The sequence below is a fragment of the Cyphomyrmex costatus genome, unplaced genomic scaffold, assembly GCF_001594065.2.
Source record: "Cyphomyrmex costatus isolate MS0001 unplaced genomic scaffold, Ccosl1.0 scaffold193, whole genome shotgun sequence".
NCBI lineage: Eukaryota > Metazoa > Arthropoda > Insecta > Hymenoptera > Formicidae > Cyphomyrmex > Cyphomyrmex costatus.
Window position 1 is genome coordinate 6,596,029 of NW_017275965.1, and position 26,464 is coordinate 6,622,492.

At 28.6% G+C, this 26,464-nt stretch overlaps 1 protein-coding gene across 1 annotated transcript; it reads right to left on the reverse strand.

Moving 5' to 3' along the window:
• Positions 1–96: 96 nt before the first annotated feature.
• LOC108772666 (cytochrome P450 4C1-like) lies at positions 97–25,585 on the reverse strand. Its single transcript, XM_018538239.1, has 23 exons — positions 25,426–25,585; positions 22,201–22,307; positions 21,896–21,986; positions 21,138–21,323; positions 20,861–20,954; positions 19,852–19,954; positions 18,374–18,479; positions 17,473–17,579; positions 17,325–17,393; positions 16,725–16,893; positions 14,733–14,912; positions 14,507–14,665; positions 12,079–12,188; positions 11,020–11,110; positions 9,159–9,344; positions 6,650–6,743; positions 6,046–6,148; positions 4,473–4,578; positions 4,201–4,307; positions 3,212–3,280; positions 2,091–2,259; positions 343–522; positions 97–275 (listed from the first exon to the last, which is right to left on the reverse strand). The coding sequence occupies exons 1-23, from the start codon at positions 25,583–25,585 to the stop codon at positions 97–99; spliced, it is 2,925 nt and encodes a 974-aa protein (XP_018393741.1).
• Between the last annotated feature and the right edge of the window lie 879 nt (positions 25,586–26,464).

Genomic DNA, 26,464 nt, shown 5'->3' on the forward strand with positions numbered 1-26,464 from the left:
AAAATATAACAAGTTACTTCTCAATTATGTGATATAACATACCATAATTTACTTTTTCATATGTCTTGTACGATGTTTACTACATCGATATTTAATTCATATATTTGCATTAATTTTGTAAACAGGCACAAATTTTATACGAAGTGGATGAGTAGGGCAAAGAGTGAAATTTGCTTGTAGCCGAAGATTTTTTAAATAATCGATAGGCTCCAAGTAAAAGTTATGTATCAAAGAAGCTATCATCGCCTTCAATTCAAGCATAGCAAATCGTTGACCTAAAATTTAATATATTTCGCTTTATAATCTAATTTTGTAAGAATACAAAAGAATTATTGCTTATACCGATGCAATTACGTGGTCCAGCACTGAATGGTATATACGAATAAGGGTGACGATTTCGGGCGTTCTCAGGCAAAAATCTATCTGGATCAAATGTATTTGGATTTGGCCAAAATTTGGGATCTCTATGAACGCCGAAAATATTAATGCCCAAGACTGTTCCAGTAGGCACTAAATATGTCTCTAAAAAACATTGTAAAAAAGATTATAAATTTTGAATGTTTTAGTATGCGAATGTATGCGCAAAATTATAGATCTGATTAAACTTCATATTAATTATGTATCTAATATAAAACGTAAGATTAGATGCCATTATAGTTTGAGAAATATATAAAATGTGTATAATAAACATATTTAAATTTACTAACAATAAAGAATATTCTAAACATTTTGTATGTTGTTATGTGTGTATATCAGGAAACGCGGTAGTGTCTCCGGCCATGTTCAAAAACTGAAAGACACTACAAGTCTCTTATCCCGAGCCACCAAAGTCCATTTTTCGGGGGTGCATAACTACTAAAATATAAAAAATTTTGAATCGAATGTTATATGTCCTGAAAGGCGGCATCGCCACGAGTAATTTGAGTCGAAAAAATTTAAAATCGTTCTGGAAATACAAGCGGTCGAAAAGTGGTAATTTTAATGAAAAATTAAGAAACGTCTCCTTCTTCTTCTTCTCTGTCCGCATTCAAGGCTGTATTAAAACTTTCTAATATCCCCTCTCACCTTTCCCTCACACCTTCATTTTTATATATTTGTAATATATTTATACTCTAAAAAGTAAGTGATATCCGAAAAAATCATATCATAAAAATAAAAAGTTCAAGCCATGTTCAAAAAAGGAGATACTAAAAAATTTAAACCTTTTTATCTAATAATAATACATTACCATGAAAGTAACTAATATATTATTAATTAAAGGTGTCAGTACAAAGTGAATATATATAATATATGAATATATACAATTTAAAAATCTTTCCAATCTTTTTTATCTTCTCTATCCGTTTTGCAAAACCGATTCAAACATACATAATATCATACGTTTTATATAACAATTGTTATAATATTACATTAATAATATTAGAAAATACAATAAATTACATCAGTAACGTATTCAAGGCGGAGGCGATTCGAAAATCGGCCGAAAGTTGCATACACTTTATGTATAATATGTTCATTTTGTACTGGCACTTTTATTAATAATATATCAGTTACTTTTCATGGTAATATGTTATTATTAGATAAAAAGGTTTAAATTTTTGTACAATTTTATAAATATTATATGAATATTATTAACAAAAAGTCTAGCAATTTTTTTAATTTTTTGAAATGGAAAGCTCGCATTTTTATATTATACATGATTTAACTCTTATACTTAATGATATTCCTGATAGCAAGATCATGTTTTCTGATCATTATTTTGACTATAAAATGTGAAACATGTCAGACTGTTTTGTTTTCTCTTCTATATACTACTTTCACATATACGGTTCACACATATATTGTATTGTAAAGTTTAGACAAATACATATGTGTGAGTTTTACTGAACCTCTCTTGAGAGACCATATATTTCATTTTTTGTCTCACATATCGTAATCCACATTACAATAAAGCTATTATTATTATTATTATTATTATTATCGTTAAAATGCTGAAAAGATAACACCTTACTATTTAGTTTAGATACTGAATAATCTATTTAAAATAAATTAAATCTAAAAATGTAACAGAACTTTGGTTTACTGCGTACGTAATTTTATGTCTTCTCCAGAAGTACGTGATAAAATAGGTGCGCTGGGATACAAACGTAACGCTTCCTTAATGCATCTCTCTAAATATGGTAGCTGTTGCAACAATTCCATAGTAAATTTCTCCTTATTCTCTCGCATTGCAGTATTGATTTCGTTCCTAATACGATCCTGTGCCATTATTGTTAATTATAAATATACTTGTTACTCTCTTACTATTTAAATAGACATAAAAGTCCGATTTAAATAAACATAAACTCCATGAACATTCCGGAATTCATCTTTCACAAATATTTTAATTAATTTGTTCGAAACATGTATCTACGTAAAATACAGTACATAAAAAAATAAAAGAATATTTTTCTAATTATATACATATTATAAAGGAAAAATTTACCAAATTTCAAATAATCATAACTTGGTAAATAATGAAGATAAAAATATGTTTAAAAAAGGAAAATGAAGCTTGAAGCTAATGGCAGCGATATCTTAAATTTGGAATAACTCAGTGAAAAATGATCGTATCAAACTCCGTAAAAAAGCATTTTAAAGATAAAAGTCCATATTTTCATGTGCATTTGGTCTCATTGAGCTGCGATACCTGATTCACGCCGTGCATCGTCGCAAACTCGCACCTTTGATTACAAATTTTACATCTTCTGATTTTGTCATCCGCCATTTTTAAAAGAATTACCGCTTATAATTGCCGTTTAAATATTCTTAAAGTGGACATTTCAAGCTTCATTTTCCTTTTTTAAACATATTTTTATCTTCATTATTTACCAAGTTATGATCATTTGAATTTGGTAAATTTTTCCTAATTTTTCAGTGTACCGCTTTTTTTCAGAAGACGCGGTAATGTCTCCATAGTATATATATACCTACAGACGCAGTGCATGTGTATATACACATTTATTTGTATATCTGATACATTGATATACAAAAAAACATTTATTGATAGTCCATATACGTACGCATATACGTACGCATATTATGTACACATTTATATGTATACAAAAAGATTATTAAAATGTTCAATTTGATTCATTCTTAAGAAATATCTTACAGAATTATGCAAATTAATTCGTTTCTTGGTTTAAAGATTCGGCTCATATTTCAATACCTGAACATTCTTATGCTCCGCTAATAGCATCAAAGTGAAACATACACCTTTTGCTGTAGTATCATGGCCCTAAAATCATATGATATATACAAAATTGAAAAGAAAAAAGAGACTCTTTTTATACAAAAAATAATAAACATTTAAAAAAATGGCATTGTAAGAGTCAATAAAATTAAAAATAATATTTAAAGTACAAATATGACCTATATTTAATTGTACCATTATATATGACAAAAAAAAACTTAAATATATAACTCAGAAAATTACATTATAAACTATAATAACATAAAACTGAAATATGAAACTATATGCTACGAAATTAGTTTCGACTTAACTATAGAGTCCTCTTCAGATTTGACATTCACGTTGAGTAGGACAGATAACCGCATTTTGTGAGATTGATAGTAAAAATTAAAAAATTATTTCTGTAAGACAACAGATTTAGATGACATTCAAAAATATTGACCATTCCGCTTAACAATGCTTGTACAATAATAAAAAATAAATTAAACAGGAGATATGTCCAAGAATAAATAATCAATATAAAATAAATTATAGATATTATGTCAAAAATAAAAAAGACTGTACCGCATAACACATTTTGCAATCAATGATGGAGAGATATGTCAAGATCATGTGACTGATCAGCACAGACTGCTATGTATATGCATATATAGATCATATTTGTACTTAAAGTATTATTTTTAATTTTATTGAATTTTACAACAGAGCTGCCAGATTCCGGCTTGCACTACCATTTGGTAGCGCGTGGTGAGGGCAGCTACGGTGTAAGATAGAAAAAATAACTAGTAGGTACTCTTTCTATCTTGTACTGTAGCTACCCTCATCACACTCTACAAAGTGATAGCGCAAGCCGGAATCTGGCAGCTTTGTCTTACAATACCATTTTTTCAATGTTTATTATTATGTGATATATATTGCAATATTTTATAAGATGTTAAAAATCAAGAGAAATTACAAAATTGTACCGCAAATATAAAAGTATCGACTTGCTCCCTAATATCCAAATCAGTCATGAAACCGTCGCGAGATGCTGCTATTAGGAGGTCCAACATTGCAAGCTGTTTTCGACGTGCTACAAATTCAAGTATTTATGAACATATGAGTCTATTTTTCTGTTTTTTATTACAATATTAATTATATTGTGAGAATTGACAGTACTTCTAGATTTTAAATTAAAAAATATAATATTTTATAGTATTAAACTAAAAGAAATAGCTTTTCTGATTACATTACATACTTCCAGTCCTTTCGGCGTCATCTTTGTCTGCTGATATATCATTTCCAAAGCCTTCTAAGTATTGACCATTAGTGCGTTCATGATAAAGTTTTCTTTCAGCAATTATCTACGCGTAAATACAACTTTTATTCTTTATACGAATTCGTCAACAATGTGTTAACGTTAATGAATGAATCAAAAATATACGAAGAATCGTCAATTACGGCCGAGATTAGATCTTGATATTTTAAAACTTAATCTGCAATTTCATTGTTTCCTGTTTTTTGCTTTTTATTACATTTAACTTTTTGCGTTTTTACTCCTTACCCAGTTTTTTTCGTTGTCTGTCGCAAAAGTTGAACGTTGGCAATGACAAAGTACACGTTAAAAGAAATTTGATTGTCGATAAAACAATCATAAAGAATGAAAAAGCAAAAAATTAAAATTAAGAAACAGGAAGCAAAGAATATATTAGAGCAGGCTTAATAGTAATTCTGGCAATATATGTATAATATTATTATATTACCAGTTATAAACTACGTTCGCTTATGAATATTAGTAAGTGCGCAGAGAAATATACTCTCACTAATAAATTTATTTTGTAACGTTACTATTTTAGTTCTAATTTAGGCCTATGTTTTCAAGCCGGGCTGTGTGTTAGGCGCGCAGTTTGAAGATTGAAAAAAATGTGTATAGATAATAACATAAAAATATAAAACTTTATAATAATAAAATCAATTAAGACTTCTTACAATTCAAAAACAAATTGGAGAGAATAAAGGACAATAGGAGTCGGGCGCAGAAGACGTCGCGCAATTAAAAACACCACTAATAAGAGATAAAAAGAATTCGTATTTATTCGAATAACGCTCTTTCATTATGATAATAGCGCTCTTACATGTTTCAATTAACTTTTTAGCCCTCTTCATAGACACAAACTAATTTACATAACTAATCCATACAATTTTTCAATCAATGTTGAGTTCCTTTATTCGCGAGATGATTTATTATAATCTTAATTCTTTAAAAATTAGTTTTCACAATTTATTATTTCTAATTATTTTCAATTCTTCTGTTTTTCTTCTTTTTCTTTTTCATTTATTTTAATTTTGTCTGTTATTTATTATGTATCTTACTTATCACGACGTAGAGGAGCTCACCGTTGATTGAAAAATTGTATTGATTAGTTATATTAATTAGTTTGTTCTCTAAAGAGGGCTAAAAAGTTAGCCAAAACATGTAAGAGCATTATAATTATAATAAAATGCGTTATTCGAATAAATGATTTTTGTCACTTATTAATGGTGTTTTTAATTGCGCGACGTCTTCTGCGCCCGACTCCTATTGCCCTTTATTCTCTCCAATTTGTTTTATAAAAATAAAATTAATAGTCAAGACATCTCAAGACCTAGCTTCGATCGTATTTAGCTCTCATTTACTTTTATTTAGTTTATTCTTATATAACGGTCTTGTATAACTTTCTAATGAATGATTTTGCAATGATTTTACGTGAAAGTTGTGAGACTTTTATAATAACTATTCAAAATAGATAATATTTAAATATAATATTATTGTAAGTAAAATTTTTACATACGCGTTCCGCAAATCCATGTAATATCTTCAAAACCTTTGTTTGCTGTCTGCCTTGTGGCGTCAAAGAGAATATCCAATTAAAATGCAACCATGGTCTAAAAAATCTAAGCCACAGTTCCTTAATAATCGGATTCATAATTTAAAAAAATGATAGGTAGGTATATATTATTTTGTAAAAAGCTTTTTTCAATTCCTTTTTAAACTCATAGAATTAACAGATATTTCAACCATAAAAGAGGTTTGTAGAAATAATAAAATTACGCTAAAAACAAATTTATATATTTGACTTATATTTTGAACTTTTTTAACTATTTAGTCTTATGTTAGATAAATATACATTTACGTTATACACGTATAAATTGTGTATTATGTTTTACAGTTGATGCTTCAGTATTTAAAATTTGGAAATCTTTAATAAGCAGTGCTTATTTTTAGAAGCAATTTAATTAATCACATTTTTATAAATTTTTAATTACTAATAAGTAATAAATTTTTAATTACTACTACGACAGTAATTTATATTGAACATTGTTATTTATTCTAATATGATTACAAATGTATTCAATATGTTAAAATAATATAGATATATAATAAATTATATTTACCTATACGTTAGAAGTTCACTCATTTGGTGATTCGCTTCTTGGTACTGTTCTCGGAATGCACCAAGATTTTTTAGAGAAATACCCATGGCAGTTTCTATAAACATATTTGTAAATGTATCGTGATATATGTATAATATATTATATATACAGGGTGGGCCATTTTAATCTCCCCACCTGAATTCCTCGAAAACTAAATCCTGTAGACAAAAATGGTTCAAATAAAAATTGAACGGTATCGAGGGGGACACGTTTTCGTCACATTGTTTTTTTTCTAAGTGAAGGAACTAAAAAGATATGAAGGTCACATCCGCTTTTTTAAATGGAATTATGTAATTTTTTTTAGGTAACGTGATTTCTCTAATTATTTTGCATATAAAAGTATTAAGGTAGACATACCAAAAAACCAATAGTTTTCGAGATATTTTACACTTCATTTTGATACATATTGACACAAAATGTTAAATAACTCGTAAACTGTTGACTTTTTGATTATCGTACCTTAATACTTTTGTGAACAGAATAATGAGGTAAATCAAGTGGTATAAAAAAAACAAATAGTTGCATATTAAAAAAATTATCCATTTTGTATACATTTTTTTTTTAAAGCAACTATGTATTTTCTTTACACCATTTGATTTATCTCATTATTCTGTTCACAAAAGTATTAAGGTACGATAATCAAAAAGTCAACAGTTTACGAGTTATTAAATATTTTGTGTCAATATGTATCAAAATAAAGTGTAAAATATCTCGAAAACTATTGGTTTTTTGGTATCTCTACCTTAATACTTTTATATGCAAAATAATTAGAGGAATCACGTTATCTAAAAAAAATTACATAATTCCATTTAGAAAAGTGGAGGTGACCTTTATATCTTTTTAACGCCTCCACTTAGAAAAAAAACAATGTGACTAAAACGTGTCCCCCTCGATACCGTTCCATTTTTATTTGAAACATTTTTGTCTACAGGATTTAGTTTTCGCGAAATTCAGGTGGGGAGATTAAAATAGCCCACCCTGTATACATATATTTCAGGAATATATATAGGTCTATAATAATTTCAGTAAAGTAGTGTACTAATTTTGAAATAAAAAATTGTATTTGTTTTAAACTATCCGTTGATGTATGTATGTACATACATATTAACGCCTGCTAGGATGTAGCACGTGGCCGAATAGCACGTTTTATTTGTTCTACGAAAAGCAATATACTATATTACATGATTCCACGAAAAGAAGCACGTTTCAATTTAATTGACGAATATTATCATGTTTCAGTCCTCTCGCTGCGAAAACGAATACGTTTCAGCATTTAATCGCGAAAAGTAACGTATTTTGCTCAGGTAGTGCTAAATTAAAAAATGTTTGTTTCTAAATTAAAAAGTTAAAAGTTAAGTTAAAAAGTTAATTAATTTTAACTTAATTTTAGTTACATTTTAGATTCCTAACTTTTTAACTTTATTTAGTTACATTTTATCAGTAACTAATAATTTTTTTTATTAATTTTTTTAAAGTTAAGTGTAAATTATATTTACCTATACGAGCCATACGTAACTAAAGATACGGCCGGCTTGCAGCACGTGATCAGCGCCTTCGGTGGTACTGATCGTGTGCTGTAAGTATTATAGATATTCACATCATTGGTTATGTGTTATTACGTCAGTCTGTTCCATATTGATGAATGACGCTGTTGATGTCCTGCAAGTAGAGACTCTTTATTGTCCGCAAGCGGACACGAGTTTGCATCACTGGTTCTAACTTGCAGGACTTGCAGCTTACAATAGCTTGTAGTCATTTGTAGTTTGCTGCTGCATTTATTCGGTTCTAATAATAAGAGTTTGAGGTTTTGAGCAAAAACGCAATGTTGACGTTAATAATAGAATATATATATATATATAAAACTGAGTATATATAGAAACAAAACATATTATTATAAAAGATATATATTATTATAAAAAAAATTAATATAATAAAAATTTTGGATATGTTCTAAAATCTAAAAAAGTTTTTTTTTTATTGTCACTTCCGTTATTATTAAGACTGAAATCCTGAAATCATGAAAAAAATGAATTTTTAACTTTTAATTTTTCAATTACATTTTTTTATTAACTTAACTTTTAATTCAATTAATTTCATTATACTTTATATTATAACTTTATATTATACTTTATATTATACTTTATATTATATCTTAACTAAGTTAAATTTTCAAGATTGTTAACTTTAACTTAACTTAGTAAAAAAAAAAAGTAACTTACACAACCCTAATTTTGCTTTATACCGCGAAAAACATAAAACACTCAAACATATTATTATTCATGGTATAAAATGAAATGTGTTACTTTTTGAAAGTCAAAACTCAAATAGATTGATTTTCTTGGTGAAAACAAAAACATAACGTTCTTCGACGCAACAACGTCATAAGAGAGTGGAGTTTTACATAGGACAAATAAAATGTGCTACTTTTCGTAGCAGGCGTCGATATATAGTTACGAATATGATACGATACCACATATTATACTTAAGGTGTGTTTACTAATAAACGATACTAAATCATTTACAACTGTTTCTTCTGTATTTTTCAAGGAATTTGTCATATCTTCAGCAGCCTCGATCAAAATATTGACAAACTGCTTCAATATATCAAAATGAAACGTAGGAGTTAATATTTTTCGATGAGAATGCCACTTTTCGCCTAAGACATAAACATAAAAAATACGTATATATGATTATGAAGTATATAATTATAAACCTTTTAATTTTAAATGAATTGATATTTTTATAATCATTGATTTTTTTATTTAAAATTTATTGTTTCTTTAATATGTTTTTAAACATTTATGATAAAAGAAATTGTGTAATAATTAAAACATCATAAATAAATTGATTTACGTTTTCAATACTTTTATCATAATATTTATATTAAGACAATTATACAAAGTTTATTATTACTATTAAACATTCTACCTAGCAACAAAAATTGTTTTTATGTTTCAGTATATATCATGTTTTTATGAGTATTAATAAAGTGCAATAGCTAGTTTATAAAAAATAGCGGGATATCTGTATCAGTATTATATGTGTATTACGTGCATACATGCGGGGTGATTTTTCACTACTTAATTTTATCACATAGATTTAACAATAAGTGTGAGAGTACAGAAAGTTTACTTAAAATTTTAAATAGTTTTGGCTCGTAACTCCTTTATGTATTCGATTTTTATATAATCGTTTTTTATGTATTTTTCACTGTTTCACACAAATCTGAATGCATCTCTATTACATAAGAATTTTGGAGAATCTATAAAAATTATTTAAAATCTTGATTTTGACATTTTCCGATAATTGATAACTCTGGACTAAATGGTATTATGTACAAGCTTAGTGGTAAAAATAGATAAAATAAAAGCCGCAGAGGCCTTATTCTGTAACTCGTTAACTGCCTTAACGAGTTACAGAATACAGGGGCAGGCGCGAGAAAATTGTTCTCTGTCGTAACAGAGCGACATAATAATCAAGAAATAGAAAAATTACTATTTCTATACTTTTTTCGGTACTTTTTATAACATGCTGATAATGACGTTGCAATTATTTATAAAAACTATAATACTCGATAATTAATTAGTCGCTGAAGCTAATCTTTTTGATTAAGTTTTTTAAGATGTCTATATGAGCATCAAATTTTTAAATTACCAGACAATTTATTATAATTTGTAATAGTATTACGGTAATTGTGTCGATATAGCGTTTCAAGACCGAAAAATCAGCAGTTTAACAAAATTTAAGATACGTAGTATACATATATAATTAACATGGAATTATTTAAGCACCAAAAATCCAACTCGATCGTTATGGATTTTATTTCCTATTGTGTATTTATTTAAACGCGTTTATTATTGTGTATTTACGTAAACGCGGTATTTATACCAATGAGATTCTTATTGTTTCTATATTAACTATCTCGAAGTGGTGTTCTAACTTCATGGATGTGTTCTTTCACGCCTAGCAATCATGATTGCTGGAAGCTGTAAAAGTTGACTGTTGCAACTAATTAAAAATGTTATGCTGTATTCAGCCAATCTTTTCTTTCAATATAGAGATGTGGATAAGGTTGAATGAAAATATTATAATAAATATTTCACTTCTAATATAAATAAAAATACAAATCAAAAAGAATGTAACTGCATTTATGTGAATATTACGTATGATTCATCCATCAAGAACATTTTGAATACTATGAGTAATAATTTTATGTTATTATAATTCTATATTAATTTATTAGTATAAAAAATAGACTTGTTCCATTTTATTATATGTGTTGTGTATATGTATATTCTCTTATTTATATTACTATCTCTTAATATTATTACCTTTACTAGTGACAAGACCAGTACCAAACCAAGGTTTTGCGATATCATAAACGACACTCTTTTCATTGTGTTTTTTGCTGCTTAGTATTACCTGTAATTATAGAGAATATTTATTTGAACATTATTTTATAGCGAATTCGGTAGACCTACACTGAGTCTGTAGTGTAATCTAACTTATCTAACCGAATGTGAAGGTTTCTTGGCATATATTGCGACAGAATCCGATGAGAATGTATACGTAGATTCAATGTGTGATGCGTTCCACTTAACGCTCACAACGCTCTAACATCATTCGTTCTTGTTTAACATTTAATAAACAATAAGAATGAAATGATTCCACGACCATTCTGAATGTTACACGGAACGCAATTGCCACGGATTGCCACGTGAATTCTACTCGTACGTGAACAATCGAGTAACAGTCCACTCAAAAACGGTACTATCCCTTCATAATCAGACTTCAAAAAAATTATACGATGGTTACACTGGATTTAGATAACCGAATCATTTTTTAAATGTTACTAAATTAATAGTATTAGACTATTTACGAATACATATATCAAACGTATCGAAACCAATCAGGTCATTAACAATGTTAAATAAAAGTTAAATATATGGAAGTGTCTCTATACGTAAAATATGTTGAAGGAAAATTAATTTTGATTTGATAAGAAAATGTCAACTTTGCCCTCACCCTCCACCCCCTTCATTCACGTAGATATTATATCAATAAATTTTTTAATATACATACAGTTCACGTAAAATATGCGGATTCCACGTAAATGTCCTTATCGGGAAGATAATGGTAGAATGTAGGACACCAAAAAAGTTTACACTCAATGTGTGCATGTGTGTCGAATTCGTTAAGTATTTAACTCATAAGCAACGCAGATAATAATCAATAGGTTTCGAAAGTATTTCAAGTATTCAATCATTTCTAATACAGTTTTTACGAATAAACATAATTTTATAACAAAAAATATCAATACTTATTTTTACTTATATATTATATCAATAATAAAATTAAAATAATATATTTTCCATAATATATTTTATTACCTCTATATCATCTGGATGACGGATGGACACAAAAGAAAAGAAGACTAACCACATTCTGCAGATAGGATTGTACTCATCAAAAAACTTCATTAATCTACTAAATTGTTGCTCTAAAAAGTATGCGCATATTAATATCATGTAAACTTATAGAATTATCATAAGTATGGATGAAAAATGTTATACAATTAACTGAATCATTATACGTAATTCATGTATTCTGTCATTTCTCAAATAACTACATTAATCGAAAAATGAATATTTACTGTGTAAAAAAGAACTTATGTACATATATGTCATATATATCATATATACACACAACACACACACACACACACACACACATATACAGGGTGTCCCAGTAACTCTGTTACAAGGCAATATCTTTGTTACCGTTAATGATACGCGAAAATGTCTAAGGAAGAAATTGGTTCGGAGGGGAACATGTATTGGTCACCTTGTTTCTTTTCTAGGTGAAGGCGCTAAAAATAAGAAGGTCACCTCCACTTTTTTAAATGGAATTATGTAATTTTTTTTAGATAACGTGATTCCTCTAATTATTTTGCATATAAAAGTATTAAGGTACGATAATCAAAAAGTCAACAGTTTACGAGTTATTTAACATTTTGTGTCAATATGTATCAAAATAAAGTGTAAAATATCTCGAAAACTATTGGTTTTTTGGTATCTCTACCTTAAACTTTTATATGCAAAATAATTAGAGGAATCACGTTATCTAAAAAAAATTACATAATTCCATTTAAAAAAGTGGAGGTGACCTTCATATTATTTTTAGCGCCTCCATCTAGAAAAGAAACAAGGTGACCAATACATGTTCCCCTCCGAATCAAACAATTTCTTCCTTAGACATTTTCGCGTATCATTAACGGTAACAGAGATATTGCCTTGTAACAGAGTTACTGAGACACCCTGTATATATAATATGTATGTGCACAAAGAAAAAGATTAATTTACGCGAATTGTTAAAAAATTGTAACTTACCACGTGAACCCAAGAATTGCAATGCATTTCCAATAATCGGATAACCTGATGGCCCTGGTATAAGATTAATAAGTTGTCTTTTCCTTCCGTAATGCACATGATAATAATATACTAGTATAATAAGTATAAATGAGAGCATTATAATAATAAACATTGTTTATCGTCAAATAATTAGCTAGTTTAACCAAGACTTGTTTCTTCTACTTTTTATTTCTTCAATTCTGAAATTGCACGAATCACTAATCCGTATTATTTGCTACAGAACAAATTTATATAAACTAGCTTCTATATATTCTAAATGTGTTTAATAAAGGAAAGGTACAGTTAAACACGTTATTTATACTTTGTCATTTAAAACTTTAATATTCTTTTCATTTTGATTGAAAATTACGTGTGTTCAACATACTAGGAAAATTCTGATAAAAATTTTTTAATTAATTTTTTTTATGTAGTTTGAATTTTAATTTCTATTCCTGAAGTATCGTATTACTGCAAATATTTTCGTTACTAAGAAGAGTGTTATGATGAATCAAGAAGTTCTTTCGTTAATACGCTCACAAATACTACTCATTCGCTTTTATAATCTTCTATTTGCTCATTTATGCTAATCGAACAGTATTGACGTTAACAACGTTCAATTATTAATTATAAATTTTTTATCAAATTGTTTAATAATTGTTTATATATCTAAAAATATTACGGGTGCAAGAAGGTTAAGCCTGTGGCACAAGCGATGCTTGTTTTTCTACTAGATTACTGTTGTGTTTTCGTAAATTACTAGAATTTCTGTGTATTCTGTGTGATGCAATTTTAATAATTGATTAAAACGCAAGAAGTCCAGTAGGGAAATAAGCATCGTGTACCACAGGCATTATCAATTATGAAATGATTGTACATATACTACTACTATATTATATACATTTTATACATATTATAATAAGTCACGATTCCATTTTTAATATATATATACAATATATTATCTGAGTTAACAATTTGTAATAAATTTATATATAGATACATTTAAAAAATAATAGAATATAAACAGATATTAGATTAAATCTTAATACAAACATTCATAGCATATGATAATTATCAAAGATATAAAGGTATATTTCAATTATTATACATTATCACTGTTTGTTCACTACAGTAAAATTTTATTTTACAGACAATCCATATGTTTATAATAATATGTAATAAGATTAAGATACATAAAGTAATTATAAAAGTAACTGTTAAATTAGTTGTTATATTTATACCACAAAAAAGTATAAAAGTTAATAAAAAAAACTCTTACCATAATTTTGTTACAAGTGTGTTAATGAGTTACTTCCCAATCATGTAATATAACATACCATATTTTACTACCTCTTCATATGTCTTGTATGTCTACTATATCGATATTTAATTCAAATACTTGCATTAATTTTACAGACAGGAACAAATTTTACACGAAGTGGATGTGTAGAGCAAAGAGTAATATCAGCTTGTAGCTGTAGATCTTTTAAATAATCAACAGGCTCCAAGTAAAAATTATGTATCAAAGAAGCTATCATCGCCTTCATTTCAAGCATAGCAAATCGTTGACCTAAAATTGAACATGTGCCGCAATATGCAGATTTTATGAAAGAGTATAAAAGAATTGTTGCTCATACCGATGCAATTACGTGGTCCAGCACTGAATGGTATGTATGAATAAGGATGACGATTTCGGATGTTTTCAGGCAAAAATCTATCTGGATCAAATATATCTGGATTTGGCCAAAAATTAGGATCTCTATGAACACCATAAATGTTAATAAACGTGGTTGTTCCAGCACGCACTAAATATGACTCTAAAAAAATATAAAACGAGATTATAAATTTTGTGTGTGTGTATGTTCAAAATTATAAACCTTATCAAACTTAATATTGGATATCTATTATATATATCTCTAATAACTAACTAAATAGAAATAGATGCACTTAGTTTGCGTAATATAAAGAGAGAGAGAGTAATAATTATTTAAATTTACTAATAATAAATAATAATAAATAATAAAATTTTCTTAATATTTCGTATGTTGTATCGCGTATTTGTATATATAATTTTTTAAATATTACATAAATATCATTATTAACAAAAAATGTAGAAATTTTTGAATTTTTTGGAGTGGAAAACTTGCATCTTATACATTGATGATATTCGAGATAACAAGATCACGTTATTTGTCGTTATTTGTCCACGATATAATGTCGTTAAATATATCAGACTTTATTGTCTTCTCTTCTATAATTCTTTCGTAAGTTTTATACGAGGATTATTCAGAAAGTAAGTTCCTATAATAGCCTATTAAAAGAAAACAAATATATATAATTCTTACTAAAAATTTTTATAGCTTTTTAAGTACACCTTTCAGTATTAATCTACATGGTTGCCGCCGTTGTTGCAATTATTATAACGAGACACCAAGGATTGTATTCCTTTATCATAGAAAGTTGCCACCTGTGAAATAAATATATTGATAGTTTCTTTGATTTTATCATCATTGATGAAATCACCGGTTAACAAGGGAGGATTTCGATTTAATTTTCTCTTCAACTGCACACATCAAATCATCATTACCCAAAGAAGCACGCTTCGTTTATCAACATGCACATTTTTGGATAAGGACTTATACTGTAGTAACATAGAATCACTCATAGCATGTTTTTTATATATTTCAGCCGCATTAACGCTCCTCGCATTTAAAAAATAAATAACGGACTGTATTTCACAAGCGGCGGCAAAATTTAAAAATGGAACTTACTTTCTGAATAGTCCTCATATTTTGTATCAAAGTTTAGATTTGTATATAAATATGAATTTTTTTTTATATATTGTGTGTGTGTGTGTGTGTGTGTGTGTGTGTGTGTGTGTGTGTGTGATGTGTGTGTGTGTGTGTGTGTGTGTGTGTGTGTGTGTGTGTGTGTGAAGCCTCTTGAGAGGCCATTTGTTTCATTTTTTGTCTCGCGTGTATTATAATCTGTATTTCAATAAAGTCATTATTAGTATTGTGTCTCCCAAGTAAAATGACATAAAGATAAATCGGAAATGATTGAATAATGACTTTTAATGATCATTTTGGAGTCATTTTAACATTATTTTGATATCATAAGGAACTTGTTGTTCTGCTTGGGCTTCTCCACCCGAAGCATTCTCCTCGCGCCTGACAATTCTATTATTAATATTCTTCTTTATATGAAAGAAATTATATCTGTTTATGCGAGTGATGATTACGCGATCCATACCGAACGCCGCGCCGTGCCGCTTGAACCAGAACACGCGCTTGGACATGACATTATTATTATTATAATTTAACGTCAAAATAACGAGAAATAACGTCACTTTGTGTGCTGCTTAAAGTATTTTGAGTAATCTATTAAAAAAACAAAAGAAAGAAATTGAGCACATCGGTAGATGTGCACCAACATTGGTAGATGCTCAATTTCTTTCCTTTAATTGTTTATTTCGTAATCACGTTTTCTTTCGTATGTTTTGGTATTAAAAAAATTTAGAAACACTATATTTATCAAGTAATATCACTTTACTATTTAGATATCGAAAAATCTATTTAAAAATAAATTAAATTTAGAAATATGTAACAATAGATTAATTTAATGCGTACGTAATTTTACGTCTTTTCCAAGAACACGTGATATAAAAGGCACACTAGGATACAAACGTAACGCTTCCTTTATACATCTGTCTAAATATGATAGTTGTTGCAACAATTCCTTAGTAAATTTCTCCTCATTCTGTCGCATAGCAGTATCAATTTCGTTCCTGGCACGATCCTAAACGTGAACATTAATTAGAAATGTTATTATACATTTGTTACTTCAATCTCTTTAGCTGAACGTAATTAAACGCAATAAAATTTCTGGAAATCACATTTTAAAAGTATCTTGATTAATTTCTTTAAAATATGTGTGTGGGGGTAAAATACATTATAAAAAATAAAAGAACATTTTAAATATATACCTGCGCGCGCGAATGCTTGTAAATGTACAAAAACTACATTTGTTTATATCTGATATATTGATATATAAAGATATAAAAATAATAATGTTATACACACACACACACACACACACACACAAAACACATGTATACACATACACATTTCAAAATGCATTTGTAATGTTTCATTTAAGAATTATTTTATAGAACTATTTGAACAAAGTAATTTGCAATCTATGTATTCGGTTTAATATTCGATAAATACCTGAATGTTCTTATGTTCCGCTAATAACAACAAAATAAAACATATAGCTTTTGCTGTGGTATCATGAGCCTAAAATCATATTATTGTATATATATCATAATATTGAATAATGTGTAAAAAATAAAGAGAAATTATTATAAACATTTACCGCAACCACAAAAGTGTCGACTTCCTCCCTAATATCTAAATCAGTCATGAGACCGTCGCAAGATGCTGCTATTAGAAGATCCAACATTGCAAGTCGCTTTCTTTTTGCTAAATTCAAGCATATGCAGTATCATTTTAATAGCCCTATTTTTCTGTGGCTTTTATTACATATTGATTACATTGGGAGAATTCAAATTAGTTTTACATTTTAAGTAAAATAAAATATAATAATATATTAATATAATAATTTATTATAAAGAAAAACGGTCTAAATTGAGCGGTAATAAGAGATCTTTTAATTATAAGTTTACAATATTACTAAGAAATAAAAATAAAAATATATAAAGGTATAAAAATATCGAACGTTTTGGAACTCACAAGTCCTTCTTCAGCGAAAGATGTTTCGATGTCAACGAAATAAAAGCACAATCTTACGGTCAAAGTGACATAGTGTGGTATTGAGCTGGTATAACAATTTGTTTGACGACAATGAATTTCTCAATTTAGACACAATTTTGCACATTCACGAATTCACAAAAACAGGAGAATCATTTTTCTTAAAACAAATTGTTATACCAGTACAATACCATGTCGCTTTGACCATAAGATTATGCGTTTATCTCGTTGACATCGAAACGTCTTTATGAATCGCTGAAGGACCTGCGAGTTCCGAAACGTTCGATATTTTTTACTTTTATCTATTTTATATATTTTTATTTTATATGTTGCTTACATTAGTAATATTGTAAACTATTAATTAAAAAATCTTATTACCACTCGATTTAAACCGTTTTTCTTTATACATTGCATTACAAAAAACTAGCGAAATCTAATTATAATAATTATAATAATTTATAATATTAGATTAAAATTAGGAAACAGTTTCTGATTGCATTACGTACTTCCAATTGTTTCGACGTCATCTCTTTCTGCTAACGTATCATTGCTAAATTCCTTTAAGTATTGACCATTAGTGCGTTCATGATAAAGTCTTCTTTCGGCAATAATCTACGCATACATACAACTTTATAATGCCTCTTTTGTTCTTTATATAAATGCATTCATAAATATATTGTTAACCATTAATGAATTACTTAAAGATATATAATACATCAGTTCAAAAGATTCGTGAGCAAACGATGAGCAAACGAATGCATAAAGAAAAAATCGATTTTTTAATATGGGGGGGGCCATCTTCTCACGGGTGTGCGACGTCATATTGCTGACGTAATATAGTTGCATCGTTGACATCGAATCGACGTCACCCCAATCTTTTTGTGCTGCTTGGGAATGTGCTCTTTGTTTCTTGTTTCTTGCTTTTTACTACTTTTTTTCTTGTCTTTTTGCTCCTTATCAAGTTTTTTCATTGTCTATAGTTCAAGGTAAAAATTGACGAACATTGACAAGAAACACAAGAAAAGAAATTTGATCGTCGATAAAATGATCGTAAAAGATGAAAGCAGCATGAGGTTAAAAGCAGGAAACAGGAAGTAAAGAATAAATTAGATTAGTCTAACACAACACAGTATTTCTAAATATGAATTTTTCAGGAACAGAAAAGATACTTTTTCAAAATAACCAGTTATCGTTATTCGTTTCCAATTCAAAAAGATAACTTGATAGTTATCGTTTCTAGTTACTGCTAATCAAAAGTAATTTGTTAAAACTAATAAGAGAACAGGGTTACGAGCCATAGATTCGTTAAAATCTTTAATTTTTTTTTTTAATTCTAAATATATTGCGAAGATTATCACGTAATGTTGGCGTTTCGTCCCGGCTTCCACTACTGGACTCATCAGTAAGATATTGTAATGGAAGCCTACCTTAGACCACCTTAGACGCCGGTGTAAGTTATTAAATCGAGATTCTATATAAAGAGATATACGCGTGTCTCAGCACTTGCGAGAATTTGCGAATATCAATAGACCTCTGATGGCGGGTCGATGTAGTAATATTCTTCGCAATATTTATCTAAAGTACTACTTTGGGGGGACTTTTCAGATAGAGTTGCGTTTTAAGACCGACGATTGTTCGGCGCGCAATGTGAGGGGAGTGGGTATATATGTATTATAACAAGTACTATTTTACATCTCCTTCTATTTAGAAACGTTAAACTTTCCACGCGAAGTAACTCTCACCTCCCCCAACCCCCTGCGAAGGGGCACACGACTTCTACGATTGTACTGTTACTATGTTTGTACTATCGGGGCAGACCTCTGTCGACGGTGTGGGTGCGGGGGGGTGGCCGAAGGCCACCTCCTTGCACCCGCCCGTATGTGTGTGTGTGTGTGTGTGTGTGTGTGTGTGTGTGTGAAATATCAAGTAATAGACTCATAATCGTTAGATTTTTTAAAATAAATACGGTAGTATTTTTACGTACTCGTTCAGTAAATCCATGTAATATCTTCAGAATCTTCGTTTGCTCTCTACTTGTTGGTGTCAACGAGAATATCCAATCGAAGTGCAGCCATGGTCTAAAAAGTCTAAAAAGTCACAATTACTGAACGTGTTCTCTCGCATTATATTAAGGAAACGATAGTATATCGTAAAATTTGTAAATGAATCCTTTAATTCCTCTATAAATTCTTAAAATTAGTGGGTAATGTTAATAATCATACAAAAAAAGATAAATTCATAGAAATAATAAAATTATGCTAAAGAAATATGTAAGATTTGTATATTTCACTCATGATAAACTTTATTAACTATTCAATCTTACAAGAAAGATTAGGCAACTCAGAAATTCAGAAAATTTTATGCATTTCGTATAATTAGAGTAGTTTATCCATAATACAGAACTATTTTTGCTCGTACCATATTATACGGTTTGGTTTTCGAAGAACATATATTTATCGATATTTATCTGTATGCATATTTTGTAAAAATATAAAGTGATGCAACTTTTGTTTAAACTTTTATTCGATATTTCTCGACAGTTACTGCACCAAAAAGAAAAATCTAGATTTTTTTCAAAACATTATTTTATTCTCTCAATTATTTTATTCTCTCTAATATGGCGCATGAACCAAATAATTCTGTGTATGTGTGTGTGTGTGTTACGAATAAACTACCCTATTTACACACAATATTTCAGAATTTTCTGAATTTTTGGATTGCCTAATCTTTGTTAATAGATGAAACATACATTTGTGCACAAAATTTTTGCATAATTTTTTTATAATTAATACTTATTATTTAAAATTTAAAACTTTTTAACTAATATTTATTTTCAAATGAATAGTTCATGTGTGTAAATTAATATGTCGTGTAAATTTCTAATTACCAATGACGGTTTACTTTGAACCTTATTATCCTGATATAATTATAAAATATTAATCAATATGTTAAGACGGAATGATATAATGATAGATGTACGTGTTATAAATTACCTATAAATAAACAGTTCGCTCATCTGCTGAGTCGCTTTTCGATATCGTTGCTGGAGTGCACCAAGATCTTTTAGAGAAATACCCATAGCAGTTTCTATAAACGCATTTGTAACAATATCATGTTATATAATATTATTGTACATATACATATATTCCAAGAATATATGGCTGTAGAAATTACAGTATAGTGATAACCAACGACCGATTTTTTAAATAAAAAAATTGCATTTGTTTATACTATTCATCAATCTATGTAGTTACGAATATGATACAATACCACATATTGCATTCAGCGTATGTTCACTAACAAACGATAATAAGTCATTTACAACTGTATCTCCTGTATTTCTCAAGGAATTTGTCATGTTTTCACTTTCCTCGATCAGAATGTCAAGAAACTGCTGCAATATGTTAAAATGAAATGCGGAATTTAATATTTTTCGCCGTGAGTGCCACTTGGCGGCTAAAACATAAACAATACAATGTATAATTATAACGAACCCTTTGATTTAATTTTGGACTAATTTTTTACAAACATTAATTTTTTATTTGAAATTTACCAATATACCATCACAAAGTGCTCAATAATGTTAAATATTTATAAAATATTTGTTTATAAAACAAAAATACAAAAGTTTATGTTTTGTGAAAATATGTCTCTTAAAACTAAATGTAGCCCTAGACACGTATTATTTAACTATTTGGAATGGATCAGAATTATTCTGTTATTCTTAGAAAACACATAGAAATCTAATTGCATAATTCTAATCGGAATTTATTCTGAACAATTCCATAATGTGCCTTAAGCAGAATCGTATTGTAAGTTGCATTAGATCAGAAGTTTGAAAGCTTAAGGTCTAATCTCTCGAAACTATCTTTATTTGGTCTACGTATATATAGCAGTATAGACTCTATAGTACATATAACAGAGATGCACAAAGTGTCAACGTAATCGTAATATTTGGCCAAATATTATCTTATCGCGCTTAATGTCTGATTATGCATATATTCTTATTTATATATTAATGTTATTACCTTTACTAATGCCAAGACCAGTACCGAGCCAAGGTTTTATAATATCGTAAATGTTACTTTTTTCAATGTGTTGTGTATGGGTTAATATTATCTGAAATTAAAGTCAGTATTAAGTTAAACAGTATTTAAACTCATGAGGAATGCTAATAATTAATTTAATAAATGTTGAAAGTATTTCAAATATTTAATTTTCTCTAATATATTTTTACGAATAAACATATTTTTACAATATAGAAATTATTAGTCTATCTAATTATGTATATTAATAATAAAATGAAAATAAAATAATTTTCATATTTTATTACCTCTAGATCATTTGGATGACGAATGATCACAGCATAAAAGAATGACCAAATTTTGCATATGGGATAGTACTGGTCGAAAAAGTTAACTAGCTTTTTAAATTGTTCCTCTAAAAAATGCAGTACGCTTATAAGTATTGGGTAAATTCACAGAATTACAAGGTCGAATAAGAAATATTAAATTCTTTGTACGACCGTTGTTTGTTCGAATAAGAAATGTTTTTTTAAACTACATGAAGTTAAAGTTAAAAGCTTATAAAATTAATTTAATTAAAGGACCCCGCACGTTTCATGGAAAAATGATCCCGGTCAAATTGCTCCGTTTTGAGATATGTTGTACTTCTTGTAATTCTGAACAAATGTTTCCATTGCCACATTCACATAAAATCAATAGATAAAAAAATATAGCGCTTTGAAGTCAGAATTTGACCTCCTTAAGATATTTAAATTAATGCTTTCTTTTAATGTAATAGGTATACAATGTTTGTTTAAGACATACAACAGGATAAGAAGAGCTCAATTATTTTATTTATGATATTATCATGTTACTAGTCATAGGTTAAGTTTAGAATGATAGAAAAGGTTGTATGTATGTGTGGGTCAGTCTTGTGAGACCTTTCGAATGGATCGGACGTGTTTCGTCCCGACTCGGGTGTTACATCACCTCGATTAATATTTTTGAAAAGTGTTGCCGACTTCGACCGAACTTTGTATTCAATATATTAGAAGTCCTTCACTCGTCTGGGCGCGCGGAGGTGCGGAGAACGTTTACACATGCATCGTGACCGCAGGCGTCCAGTGCAGTTTAGAGGGCATCTTTGATTTTATTACATCATCTTTCGCACACACACACATATACCCGCCCGGTTTCGAGATGACCGATGCTTTGCATACACATTATATCTTTTTTGTGAAAGGTTGGAGGTGTCTTGGAAACGACTGGCCACGTTTATCCGGTTACCTCGAAACCAGGGCCATTTAAATTAAGAAGAAGAAGAAATGTGTGTGGGTCATGAATGGGTTAAGATTTATTGCAAATCAAGTCCTCTTCTTGGATAATTTTGTAAAGCTAAAGTTAATAAAATTCTACAATGTTTGTTTAACGTGATCTCCTTGCCTCTCACATTCGACCTGTAATCTATATCGTCCATATGAAGAATAGTCTTGATCATTCTTATGAACATTCATAATTCGATTCTAAGACAGTTCTGCTTGGATATTTCACATTAAGCTGATGTCATCAGCTTTTTAGGCACAGCCTAAAAACCATATAATATTCATTATATGAGCGCAACATCCTCAAGTTCTTGCATCAGTCTTACATGTGCAATAATATCCTAGAATCAGTTCACATCTTACATTTTGAGTAACACTAAAATTGAGTTTTAAGAGTAATTTATTCTATATATATACACATATGTGTGTGTATGCGCGCGAAATTATCATACATTCTGCAAGAATACATGCATATATGTATATCTTTTTTTTGCGTTTGTATATCTATTACACATAGTAAAAGAAAGCATCAAGTTATCTTAAGGAGATATGGCGGCACTCAAATTCTGTAACTTCAAAGCGCTATATTTTTTATGTATTGATTTTATGTGAAAAAAATGGCAATGGAGACACTTGTTCACAATCACAAAAAAAAATACAACATATCTCAAAACAGACAATTTGACCGGGGTCATTTTTCCATATAAAACGTGCAGGATCCTTTAGCTCCAATACACATTTATTTTTGGGTACTACGTTGTATTCATCATTCAGCTTTTTCTAAACAAATTCTGTAATGCTTAAAATTTTATAAAATAATATTGTCATTTTGAAAGATAAAAGAACTTTATCTAAAAATCAAAAGATAAAATTTCATGCTATGATATTTAATTCTAAATTTAACACGTAATAAAATATAAATATAAAACTATCAGTATAAAAAAAATTATATAAATATAAAAATAACTTAAAATTAAGTACATGATGATCGTCGTAACCAGTTTCGGTTCTAGGTTTGAGCCCTCCTCAGACGTTAAAAAGCAGTGGACATAATCTCAATTGTAGAAAAACGGTCGTACAAACTTTATTCTACTCCCGTGAGTCTCCAACAGAAAAATGACATTATGGTTATACATGATTGAAAAGTCAATGTATAACCATAACTCTGAAAAGATGGTAAAAAAACTTTCTATATAGATGTTAAACAAATTATGTCACTATGAGAAAACTCACCAAGAAAATCAAACGATAATAATGCTAATTCGATGTGTCGGCATTGTTAATACGTTAATCAGATAAAATACAATAAGTAATAATTAAAAAAGTTTGTACACTGTGGACATTGTGTAAGTCGACTAATAACGTTAAATAACAGATGCAGACTGAGCAAGACCAACAATTATCAATATTAGAAAGTCAAACTTTATTTACAATGGGCACATAAGCCTTATAAAGACCTTCGGTATCTGTTTGTACATTAAGACTATTTTTCTGTTTTTTAATATGAAGCATTTCAGATATTATGCGTTTTCTAAACAAGGTTCTTCATCTAAAATTTTAATGTTGTCCCATTGAAAATCATGATCATAATTAAGTCTATGCTCAGTTATAACAGAACGGGTAGAAGTGTTATGTCTAATGTGATTACGCGATGTTCTGTAATTCTAGTTTTCAATTATTTCATGTATTTAATTTTAAGTTATTTTTATATTTATATAATTTTTTTATACTGATAGTTTTATATTTATATTTTATTACGTGTTAAATTTAGAATTAAATATCATAGCATGAAATTTTATCGTTTGACTCTTACATCGTCCTTTCTGACTTGTATTAATTATTGTTATACTAAGAGTCCTTGAATATTTTCATCTTATTTATCTAAAAAGAAGTTAATAAATTAAAATTTAAAGGCAACTAAATTAAACTAAAAACGTATTCACATTTAAATTAACTAAATTAAGTTAAAAGTTATTACTTTTTTAAGCAAAAAATGAATATTTATTGTCTAAAAACTACTTATGCATGCTTAAATACATATAAATAATTAAATAAACACACGCACACGCACGCACGTACGCACACACACACACGCGCGCGCACACACACACACATATATACACACACACAAATTCTTAAAAGCAATCAGCATGTATAATAATATTATTGTTTACTTATACGCGTTAAAGGCAAACATTAATTTACGTGAGTGTATAAAAAATTTTAACTTACCACGTGAACCCAATATTTGCAATGTATTTCCAATAAACGAATAACCCAGTGGCCGTGGTCCTGGTATAAGTTCGATAAGTTGTCTTTTTCTTCTGTAATGCGCATAATAACTATACACTATAATAACTATAAATGAGAGCAATATAGTAATAAACATCATTTATTCTCAAATATTTAACCAAGATTTGTTTCTTCGGCTTTCTATTTCTTCAATTCTTAAATCACACACGAATCACTAAATGTATGTTATTATTTGCGACAGAACAAAATCATGTTAATTATAGTTTTGATATCCTAAATATGTTTAATAACACACACAACACCAATAAGTCGACTGTCCATCAGCAAAAGAAATCGACTTAAGTTAGAGCAAATGTCAATTTTTAATCAACTAGAAGACAACAAGTTTTTTAACTTTGTCCCAACTATATATTCAGCTATCAATCAAATGTTCCAACTTGTTCCAACTTTATTCAGCTAATGTAGACTTTATGACAACTGTAAGTCTTAATCTTATTTTAATGATCGACTAAATAATGTCGAGTTTGAAAGTCTCAAGTCGACGAAAGAATGTCGACTACTAGTTAGACAAATAATTAGGTGTAGTATGCGAAAAGTGAAAGGTACAGTAAAGTACATCATGTTCTATAGATATTGTACTTATTTATATAACACCCTTGATTTATTTTCTTTAATATATCTGAGATATTATCTATTAAAATATTTATTAATATTAATTATTTTGACATTAGTGCAATTTAAATTCACAATTTAATAACAAAAAAAGGTCTTACCAGTCTATTCTAAATCTTGTGCTTAAATAACGATTCCGTGTGATTTTACATACATATATCCAGTTCTACAACTACGCGACAAAATCTGTCAGTCTCTAAACGTATCCGGTGTAACAAATTTACAAATTAAAGTAATTTTTGTTATACTTTTTAATGTTCACATTATTACAGTAACAATAAACAATGTTATTTTTAATAATCATGTGTGATATTCAGGTATAGATTAAGGGCGGAGGGGGGAGGGG

Excerpts from the sequence above, each read along its gene's own strand:
- LOC108772666 (XM_018538239.1), bottom strand. The coding sequence starts at position 25,585 with ATGATGTTTATTACTATATTGCTCTCATTTATAGTTATTATAGTGTAT. Across the intron at positions 6,744-9,158 it reads CACCTTAAGTATAATATGTG|AAACTGCCATGGGTATTTCT; the intron begins GTATCGTATCAT and ends ATATGTTTATAG. Across the intron at positions 276-342 it reads TGGACCACGTAATTGCATCG|GTCAACGATTTGCTATGCTT; the intron begins GTATAAGCAATA and ends ATTAAATTTTAG.